Source organism: Triticum dicoccoides, chromosome 1A (genome assembly GCF_002162155.2).
Source record: "Triticum dicoccoides isolate Atlit2015 ecotype Zavitan chromosome 1A, WEW_v2.0, whole genome shotgun sequence".
NCBI lineage: Eukaryota > Viridiplantae > Streptophyta > Magnoliopsida > Poales > Poaceae > Triticum > Triticum dicoccoides.
In genome coordinates, this window is record NC_041380.1 from 301413707 (window position 1) to 301424743 (window position 11037).

The following is an 11037-nucleotide window of genomic DNA, read 5'->3' on the forward strand; positions in this document are numbered from 1 at the left end:
CCGCATGCTCTGTCCTTCTGCCACCTGGTGGCTGGCACGGTGGACCTCAGCCTGGTCAGCGTGCTATTGCAGCAGCGGCATGGGGGTCAACGCCGGCCCCAAACTCTTGTCTGCCAGCAGGGCGCTCAGCGTGTCTGCATGGCCCACCAGGTGCGCTGCAGCCTCTCCACAGGGCAGCATGTCCATGGCGTGGCCCACCGCAGGCAGCGTCACATCGTTGGCTGGCGGAACGGCGTCGCCGTCGCCATCAGCATGCGCCTCTCCCATCGCCCGTCCCGCGTGCTGCACCGTTACGTCTTGTGTGGCGCCCTCTGCTTGCGGTGTCGGCGTGCCCGCCCGCACTGGGCAGCGCGCGAGCCTGGGTGGTTGTGGCGTGCCAGGTACTCGATGGTAGCGCCCGGAGTAGGTGCGGTCAGCGCCGCGACGGCGTCGGCGAGCGGACAGCGAGAGGGATGAGTCTGGATGGCCGCGGTAGCGGTCGTCGGGGACGGCATGCGCCCATGAACGGGGGAGTTCCTCAGGCTGCGGGTCTTCGCCGTGGGTGTCGTCGTCGGCATTTGGCCCCGTCCATCGGTCGCCATCCGGAGCAGGGGGGTAGAAGGCGACTGCGTCGACATGCACAATCGCCGGTTTGTGCAGCACCCGTGGCACCAGCTCGATGCAGTCACAGCTCGCCGGCCCATCTCCATCGCGTCCCATGCCGGGGGGCATGGACCCATGAGAGTGTGGGTCGGTGCAGGCTCTCTTGTCGCGCAGAACGAAGATGGATTCGGTGGGGACTAGGCCAGGGTCCTCGACCCAGGCTCGGACGACGAAGTAGGACATGTCCGTCTTCTCATGGGTCTCCGCCGCGACCTGGTAGATCAAGCACTCCGGGAGCATGGATTGAACGGCTTCGACACACCACTTTTCCTTTGGCACGCCCTCGATGAAGAGGCGGACGCTGTAGCGGCAGGGGGGAGAGGTGGCGAAGGTGAACCTGTTCCACCGCCTAGTGAGCAACGGCGTGCCTCTGTAGTGGATGAATGGCGCCGTCACCACCAGGTCAAACCACTGGCGATGCGAGAAACGGACGAAGAATGTTCCAGGCATCGGCATGAGTGACACCTGGAAGGCGCCGGCGGGTAGGTCGGGAAAGTCGGCCGTCAGGGCTTCAGCAACATTTGCCGGGCAGAGCGCCGGCCGCGTGCCAGCAACCACGAACACCAGCGCTGATTCCCGCAGCCTTGCCTCTTCATCCAGCATGTCTTGGTCGACGTCTAGCAGGCACCTGGTCTTTCGCGCTCGGCAAGCCCCCCCCATCGCGGCCTGGTTGTCGTTGTCGTAGGCGGCCGTGAGCGGTGGCGGTGGCGGAGGCGGTGATGGCGGATGCCGCTGCAACGCTACTTGGGGGGGATGGTCCTCGTTGGCTTGTGGGAGGGTGATGCGGGAGTGCACAGGGGCTCTGGTGGCAACGGGATGGTCTGGCGGGAAAATGAGTCTGGACTGCACCGGCGGCGCCTGGCGCGGCGGTGGTGCCTGACGCGGCGGCGGTGGGTCGTCGAGGGTGGAGAGCGGGACGCGTGGGAGGTGGCGGGAGGGGCAAGCACGGGCGCAGTGACCCAGCACTAGGCAATGGATGCATCGAACCTGGTTCTTGCAGCGGGCGACTCGGTGGTATGGTGATAGGCAACGGAAACAGCGGCCTTGAAGGTCCTTCTTGTAGCCAGTAAGGCTATTGATGGCGGTGGTTGGGCGCTGAGCGCCATTGCTGCGCCCCGCTTGGTTGGGATGGTCTGGGTTCCGTGCTTGCTGCCTGTTCCGCACCACCTGCCATTCCGATGAAAGGCCCGCGGCAGGCGGGACGGTAGGCGTGCCGGAATCTCCGGCCACCACAATGGATTTCAACCTTGGCCGCTCGAGGACTTGAATTGCTCCACCCACCCGATCTGGCTCCAAGTGATTTGATTGCGCCACAGAGCATGGATGCGCATTGATGGTGCCAACGCGGATTGCATCCGCGTAGGAAGCACGGGATGGGGGCGTCGCCTGGTCGGATTCGTCTCCAGAAAAGCAGAGGTGCTCCGCGGGGCCGGGACGGGATGGACTGGGCGAGGCCATGATGGGTTTGACCGGTGGTGGCCGCCGCAGAGTAGCGGCGACACGGTCCGAGGAGGCCGGTATATCCTGCTACCGCGTGGCCGCAGAATGGCCTCGCCGCCGGCCTGGGGCCGCCGGCGGAGGGGTGGGAGCGGTGGGTGGGTTGAAACAACTTGTCCCAGGTGTTCTTTCTGAATAGTTGGTGCCTGGGCTTTGCAGGAATTTAGATTGAACTTTGTTCGTAGAAGTGCTAATATCCCTGCTCATCTTTGTGCTAGGGGGCACTAGTTTTGACTGATCAGTCTGTTGATCACGATGTAATTCCTGAATTCCTGATTGCGGCTGTACAATCAGATTATGTTCCGCCTAGTTAATAAAGTGCCAGGAGGGCGGTTCTCAAAAAAAAAAAATAGGATTGGTGTGTGTGCACGTCTATGATGTGCTCAAGAACTTTCTCTTCTAAAAACATCGGTTAATAAAAACTTTCTCTTCTAAAAACAATGAATGTCAGCTTTCAGATCAGTTTGGCCAAAATACGCAACCAGCCAACCATCCGAAACTGCAATGTCAGGCGAGCGATATAGTAGCGGCCAGCTCAAACCATATCTGGAACCACTTTAGAAAAATCACGGGCACATCAAACCGCCGAACGTTTTCCTTTTACAAAGTTTCGAGCTGAACTGTCAAATGCTTCACAAGAGGAGACGGAGGAGTGCCACGTTTCTCTTTTCTCTTTCCTGCGTCCCCTTCTCCCCCGACCCCGAGCCGCGTCAAACAAAACAACCTCGTGGGAGCTCTCTCTCTCTCTCCTCCGCACCCGGCCTCCTCTCTCTCCTCTCCCCCTCCTCCCCGCTCGCCAATTCCTGCGCCATCATCCACCCCCCGCCCTCGCGGCCACCGGAACCCGCCGCGTCTGACGGCGAGCCCGCGGCGCCCCGCCCGCGAATCCGGGCCGCCCGCGCCCAGATCCGCCCCCCCGCGGCGCCCCCGGATGTCATGAGCCGCCCCCATTTGCCCAAAGACCACGCCTTCCCGCGCGCGAATGGGTTCTTCGACCGCCGCCTCTGCGAGATCGAGGAGGCGGACGCCGCGGCCGCCCTAGCCGCCGACCAGTCCTGGTCGGGGTCGCCGTCGCAGTCCACCTCCCCGTCGTCGGCGTCGTCGCTGCCGATGTCGTCGTGCGGCCAGTACATGCTGCACCGGGTCGGCAAGTTCGACACCCTCGCCGGCGTCGCTATCAAGTACGGAGTTGAGGTAATGCGACGGGACTACTCCTCTCTCCTCAGGGCCTCCGGCTTCTATATTAGTACTATATACATACACATTGGAATACCAGAGGGGATATAAAATAACTGTGTTTAACTTCTAGCTGTTTCAGGTAGCATATTGACGATAATAAGGTGTTTGAATGAGTTGTGTTTTTTGATTGATGCCTAGGTAGCTGACGTCAAGAGGCTGAATAGCCTCTCGACTGACCTCCAGATGTTTGCACACAAGACGCTGCGGATTCCACTCCCTGGAAGGCATCCTCCTCCACCTTTCCAGCAGAATGGTTCATACGAGTGTGATGACAGGTATACGGAATACTAGTATGTTGCTTCCCTTTTTCTTCTAGAAAGGCATTAACATGTGACTACTTTTAAACCATGCCCTTAGTGAGTTGGCAGTGCTGTTGATCAAGTGTTCAGCTTAGTGTTGTGTGTATCGATACTCTAGAATTGTTACTACATCGCTACAAGTTTTTTTCAAATCTGTATCAGGATCAAATGAGTATTCCGCGTTGGATTTTATTGGAGCACTGGTTAAGGTAGTTATGGTCTCGTAGTCTCATGCAATAACTCCTTAGGCACTCGAAATGGAGCCAGAATTATTACCTTATTTTCTCCTAACCATGTCTCCTTTATGAAACTAAGGTTTTGCTTTTGCATGAAGCTTTTCCTTCACGAATGCATGCATGCTATAAGTCGTATCACGTAACGGGAGGAGTTGAAGTTGCAACAAAATTTCAGTAGCCAATTTATCTGTATGACGTGCCATTAATCAGTTTGGCGGTTACATAACTTCGGAATTTTGGATTCTGACTATGAATGGTTGGATGATTACATTTTTATTTTGGCAGTATTTGCCTGTGCTATAAATTGTCGTGCCCTGCAGTTTATAAATTGTCCATATTGAACATAAGTTAAGCTGACACACCAAGGGCCTTGAAGGCAGGGAAAATGGAGAAACCAGATTTTGACGAACTCTCAAACCCTCAATCTTCTTGTGCTTACACATACTGGCCACAATTTTCTCCTTTGTAACAAGGCATGTAGATTCTCGTCACTTTCTGAAATAAAGTCAACAAAAATAGCATTCACTGTGAGGATGAGGTACTTTTGGATATATTTGACTACGGCAGTGTTTTGCCCATAATCTATTACTACATGTTTTAATATTCTGTTCTACATACTTGGGATCGCAAATGACTCTTGTTTTCTGCCTTTTAGATCTTACAACACTTCATGAACCTACTACTTGCTACGTTTCTGTTCGTATCATTACAATTTTTTGCTGGCTCTATTTTATGTATCATCAGGTATAATAGTATAATACTATTTCAGGGAATGTACTCCACGGCGTCTTCATGATGATCTATTGGAATCAGTTTTGCGAACACCAAGACACAAGGTTTCGCCAGCCATGAGCCTTTTGCAGGGATACTATGGTCTCACACCACCCCCAAAGAGGGATCCAACACAAGAAGGCACTGAGATGCCAGTATATGGAAAAGGCAAATCAATTTCCTTGGTTGACGAGCCGTGGTCTGCAGAGACACCAAGTCCCAACACGTTCATGTTTGAGCATAGGAAACCCAGAAGCCAGACAATGGGTTCTCTTGTGAATGGCGAGTCTGAGGAGAATGGAGATGGTGAAAGGCCAATAAGGAGGCGCCCAAAAGCTGACGGCGAGTTGCTACCTAGGGAGGAAAATGGCAGTGCCTTGTTGTCACGGGCGGGAAAAGGCCTCGCATTGAGGCCAAAGTCGGGCACTCGACCAGACATGAACAAGAGCCATCAGAATCTTATCGCGATGTCGGAGCCTTCGTTTGACGGCGGGCTTCAAACCGTAAAAAAATCGTCGAGCACCCCTGAGTTCCAAGAGCCAGAGAGCAACAGCAGCTCCTCGTCCATATGGTCAGCAAGCAAGTGGAGCTTGAAACCAGACGCTTTCGCCCTCCCTCTCTTTGACAGCATTCCAAAGCCAATCGCTGCTTGGAAAAACAAGGCGGCCCGAGATTAGCAGCTTTCCCCATCTCTTGGCCGCCCACCTGATTCTTTGCCTGAACTCTGGCTATATCCCATGTAAGCCCGTGGAGGAGCTTGAGCTCAGGCCGGCACCGGTCCTCCCAGCTACGAAAGCAATGCAGGAAGGACCTCGATGGCAGCCTCTGATTTGCATGGTTTGTCATGCTATATATGTTGGAGATGTTGTGGCGGGTAGAGGCGTTACTTGTCTTCACATAATCTTATAGAAGATGACACAGAGCCTTGGGTATTCTTTTGTACACAATTGGAGATAATGTAGGATGAATAGGTGGGCTATATGTTGTATGTGTGATCCCATTCCCATACACTAATATAGAAAAGATTGGTCTTATTTCACGAGTTTATTCATGTGCCTTTTGGCGTGTGCTAGCTGTTCAACTATACTGTGTATCTCAAGAAAAAAGAATAAAATGCAGCTCATTTCTCTACAGTTGGGTGTTCGTAAACGTGCTGGTTCGGAGGTCCTGTCGGTGATGCGGGAATCTCCTCAAAAACCGAACATCTCATGTGAAGTTCATGCAAAATTAGGTTGAAAACATTCATAATGCGTTTCAATTTATTGATAGAAAGAAACAGTCATTGATAAAAAGAAACAGAATAAGTACATGAAAAGATACACCACATGGCACAAACAAATACATGAGAAGGCATGGGCATATCATTTCATTGATAGAAAGAAACATAATAAATATATGAGAAGATACAATACATGACACGAACAAATACATGAGAAGGCATGTGCATGGTACCTGGAGCAGAGAGACAAGTGGCACTCACCCCGAGCATAGAAAAAACACAAACTAAACCCATCAAGCCTAGGGCCAGGCCGAACCGGCATGACGTCTAACATCTCTAAAGCCAACACTGTCGACGCAGCGAGGAAGCATGATAGCGTCTTCAAAAGGGGAGTGATGCTATGAGGCACCATCATCCGTCCTAAAGAACCAGACCTAAAATTTCCCCCGTTGCTTAAAGAGGAGCATAGATAAACACCATGACAACGCCTTCAAGAAGGAAAACAACACCCGCGAGCGGCGCCGCTGCTGCCATTGTGGGCCTGGCCTAAGTCCGAGCAATCCCATTGCCGCCGGATCAAGGTCCAGAGGTAAGAAAGCCAGCCTACTGGTCGAGACCACCACCTCAAGATAGGGGAGGGGGGTTGCGCTTGCCGGCATGGGGTGGCACCTGGGCGTCCTCAAAAAAAGCGAGCTTTGTGACTGGCACACCATGAAGGTGGACATGGCTGGGAAGGCGACAGAGTAGAGAGTGCCGATGCCGTCGGCAAAGCCAGGAGCTGAATGGGAAGGCAGGTCCGAGCTGGCGGAGGCGGAGCCGACGAGCCGAAGGCTACAAAGGACACAACAATCGGAGCGTCGAAGTCGAAACCGCACCGACAAAGAACGTTGGCAGATCATGTACGCTGAAGAACGCATGTCCATGGGCGAGAAACTGTCGTTTCTTCGAAAATAGAAAAGAGAAAAAGAACAAGAAAAACAATGGGTGCAAAGGTTTGAGACGTTCATGCGGTTGGCATGATGAACCCACAAAGAATACCGCGGACAAGAAGCATTTAGGCTTTTTCTGACAAGATGACCCCACAAGTCAGCCGCCCGGATGAAGCCTCCATCACTCTCACTCATTTCCTCCCCCCAAACCCCCTCTCCGCGCCAACGAACGCCGCGCAACCCACACCTCCGCTTCACGCACTTCGCCTTCTCCCCTCCTCCTCCTCCGCCCAGTGTCCCACCTCCCGTCCCACCACCGGCGCCGATTTATATACACGGCTGGCCTACAGACATGCGCTTGCCCCACCCCACCCCCGCCTCGCCCACTCGCCCGCACCGAACCCAACCCCATGGCCATGGCCGACGACGACGACGGCCCCCTGCCCCCGCCTCCGCCGCCGCCGCCGCCTCGCCGCCCCCACAGGCAGCTCCAGCCGAGGAGGTCGCGCATTACTCTCTCCACAGCTCTCTGGCGCCCGCATTCCTAGAGCTGACGGGGGTTACCCATTCTGTGTCTGTGTCGGCGCAGGTACCAGGCGGAGGTGTTCGAGGCGGCGCTGCAGGGGAACACCATCGCGGTGCTCGACACCGGCTCCGGGAAGACCATGGTCGCCGTCCTGCTCGCGCGCCACCACGTGGGCCGCGTGCGCGCCGGGGAGGTGCCCCGCCGGATCGTCTTCTTCCTCGCGCCCACCGTGCACCTAGTCCACCAGGTGCGCTTCTGCACTCTGCAGCGACCGATTCGCGACGGCAACGTCTGCGCCATTTTTTCGCCTCGCGTTCGCAGCTTCCATGGCCCTGATCGCTGGTTGCTGTCTGGGCTCGCGCTGTAGCAATTCGAGGTGATTCGGGAGTACACGGACCTCGACGCCGCGGAGTGCTACGGAGCTTCGGGGGTCGGCGACTGGAGTACAGACCGCTGGAACAAGGAAGTTGGGAGCAAGGAGGTAAGTGTCAGGTTTTACTCTATCCCGCGGCACGGTCATTGGTTGATCCGAATGCACACTGAATTGGTACACGTACCGTGCTCACCAAGTGCTTGATGAATGACTTGTTGACAAGGAACCAACATTGTTAGTCTGGGTCGTAGCAGCTTCGGATCGCATGTAGATTGAGGACATTTGTTATCGGAGTAGTATTCTTTAGCGTGAGGGCAGTCGACTAAAGCAATTTGCTGAAGGGCCGTGACTATGAAATAGCTGGGGTCTGGAGTCTGGACACAAGTCCTAATAAAAGAAAATTTCCTTTCAATGCAGTCACTGCTAAATTTGGACACTGCTTTCCACATGTTCTCACAACTCTTGTAAATATGTTGCTTAAAAAAACTCTTGTAAATATGCCACTTGGTAAAGTTATCTGGATTATGTGTCTTTCTAAATTCTAATCCAGTTTTGTGGATATTCCTATGTTTTTTACCTGCCGTATTGCGCTTATTATGCGTTCTATTGACAACTTTGATTGAAAATATGAATTTTCCTGGGACAATGATCTTATAATGCGTTCTATTATGTGTTTCAGATTGCTGTTATGACGCCCCAGATATTGTTGGATGCCCTGAGGCATGCCTTTGTAACAATGAGTGCAGTGAGCCTGCTAATATTTGATGAATGCCATCGTGCCTGTGGAAACCACCCATATACACGAATAATGAAGGTAATGGGATTTTTCTTGTTTTAACAACATCTGTAGATATGCTTTGGCTTGCCTCATGCAGTTTTTTGAAAGTAAAGAAGTTTCGTAGGATAGCAGTATTTTTCATAGTTTGGCATGTCGAATTTCCTAACGGTTTATTTCTCTTTTGAGTCTGTAGGAATTTTACCTTGGTTCTCAGTGGAGGCCAGCTGTATTTGGAATGACAGCATCTCCTGTTGCTACTAAAGGCAAGAATTCTACACATGACTCGTGTGCTTCCTTTCTTTCTACCCTCTGCGATTATTCTTCAGCAAATATTTCCAGCAAACGACCGCTATTTTGGTTCTTGAAATCAGCATGTTGTATGACTGTTATGTACCATGTGTCGTGCTCTTATCTTCTCCCCCACAAGATCATACACTTGCTGAAGTGTGATACTCTGTTGTGCCAACAGTGCCCTACTGCTGTACACTATATATAAATTGCAGTTAGCTACCTGTACATTATTGCTTCCTTCTTCATCTGGATGACTGGGAACACAACTTGTACGTTTGACATGATTTTTATTGGTTTATTTCATTTTGACAAAAAGGAAAATTGTGCCTGCTATTCATCCTACCTGAAGGCACTTGCGACTCGGGACCAATTTATCAAATCAAAATTATTTTCCTGCACTAGGATGATTTGTTAGACGCTAACTTCAGTGGTGGAGAGGCAAGTTTCACTTCTAAAAATTACCGTCCTTTTCAGGCACTTGCACGGTACAAGATTGTGAAGCACACATTGGTCAACTTGAACTTACATTGGATGCAAAGGTTACCTCAGCATCCTCAACTTCTTTCACTTTGAATTTCATTGAGCCTTTGGAAATGGTCTCCATACCTTACATGCCATTCCAGGTATATATCATAAAAGATCGTAGTGAACTTGAGAGCTTTTCCCCTCCTGCAACAATTGTGCACGAATACTATGATGCTTACTCGATTGATTTCGAAGATCTGAAATCGAAGCTCCAGATATTGTATGAAGAGGTGATTTAATTTAACTATGTTTTGACTCATTCATAAGATACATCTGTAGTTTGGACTTTGGATTAGCCACACCTATAATGCGTTGTATTTCTCGCTTTGCATCTATATTACTGTACAAATGTTTATTTGTTAAAAGTTGGCATTGTTGGGCAGTATGATGCTTTGTTGGCTAGTCTGCAAGAATCGTCACCAAATAAATTTGAAGACACGAATAACATATTAGAGACATCAAGAAAGACCTTGTTCAGATACCATGAGAAGATATTTTATGGCCTAAATTATCTTGGTCCAATCATCACCGCTGAGGTATTGTATAATCTAATCATTGAGTAGCTTTACCAAATTTTTCGTAAGAGTTACAATGGTTATTGTTCTATCTGATCTAATTCGTTGACTTCACATAAGTCCCTGATAATTCTAACTGAAGTTATTCAAACTTTTTGGCCATGTGTAGAATATTCGCATTGGCAAATTCCTAGCCGATATACTATCACAATATCCCTTATGTTCAGCAGTTGCTGATAAGATCTTTGAATTAGCGATGATGGGCAGAAATTTTACCTAACATTAAGAAGATTAACTGCTTTGCAAGGTCATTTAATATGTTTTTAGTGTGGAGAAAATCGTGCGCATCAAGTCTCTTGTACACTTTGAGGGAAGAAATGCTGCATCACGAGCAAGTAGACTAGCGATTTAGCTACCTATATGAACCTATCATTTTCCTCTCAACGGAAAAGTATATTTCTTAGCATTATGCTGCTGTTGAGTTCGTCCCTAATCCTTGAAGGCCAAAATAATGGAGTAAATGGACTGTTAAATTGCCAGGATTGTTTTTTATTTGAGGGAATGCCATCATGACTTAGCTTTATTAACTTCAAAAAACGTTTACATCGTCTATGAGCTTACTGACCACAAAGTCAGGTGGCTCGTCCAACCAACTAAAGGAAGACCTATTACAATAACTAAAGTTTGCTAGGACATGAGTCACTTGATTACATGAACTATAACAATGCTTATAAATGACCGTCCCAATCAAGGAACTAATATCAACACATTCCGCGAAAATTGCCGCCGCCGAATCCCACCAACTAGTTTGCCCGGTGTAATAGTTAATGACCTGCAGGGAGTCTGATTCTGCTTCTACTCGATTAAATCTGAGAGAATTAGCAAGAGCAAGTCCATCTCTCATCGCCATTGCCTCCATTGTGATCACATCTGCTGCAAGAGGAATGAATTTACCATTTCCAGGATTGTTGGTTAACAAAGGATCGCTTTATGTTGATATGGAACATATCTTCTCATGAAGTATAAGCTGCATGTGAGGAGATGCTTGAGTCTACTAAAAGGTCTACTAGTATTGTCATTCAAATGATTGTGAAGCGTATTAATTGGTCACAATACTACTTTTTAATTTGCTGTGAACTGACCATTACACTTACACCTATTATCTTGGTAAATACATTAAAATTCTAAATTAAGATG

General features: G+C 50.2%; 2 protein-coding genes across 3 annotated transcripts in view; both read left to right on the forward strand.

Moving 5' to 3' along the window:
- Window positions 1-2807: 2807 nt before the first annotated feature.
- Window positions 2808-5729, forward strand: LOC119269668. Its single transcript, XM_037551566.1, has 3 exons — window positions 2808-3333; window positions 3517-3653; window positions 4683-5729. Exons 1-3 carry the CDS (start codon window positions 3076-3078, stop codon window positions 5359-5361), a joined length of 1074 nt encoding a protein of 357 aa, XP_037407463.1. The 5' UTR covers window positions 2808-3075; the 3' UTR covers window positions 5362-5729.
- Window positions 5730-7077: 1348 nt separating this feature from the next.
- Window positions 7078-11037, forward strand: part of LOC119269679 (endoribonuclease Dicer homolog 3b-like) — a 12323-nt gene continuing 8363 nt past the window's right edge. The window contains exons 1-8 of one of the 2 annotated variants that reach the window (XM_037551585.1): window positions 7078-7334; window positions 7422-7605; window positions 7726-7839; window positions 8411-8545; window positions 8703-8772; window positions 9275-9339; window positions 9424-9555; window positions 9709-9861. In XM_037551585.1, coding sequence (XP_037407482.1) covers window positions 7243-7334; window positions 7422-7605; window positions 7726-7839; window positions 8411-8545; window positions 8703-8772; window positions 9275-9339; window positions 9424-9555; window positions 9709-9861 — 945 coding nt within the window. In that variant the 5' untranslated portion in view covers window positions 7078-7242. Of the gene's footprint in view, window positions 7335-7421; window positions 7606-7725; window positions 7840-8410; window positions 8546-8702; window positions 8773-9274; window positions 9556-9708; window positions 9862-11037 lie in introns of both variants that reach the window. The other variant, XM_037551577.1, reaches the window with a different exon arrangement.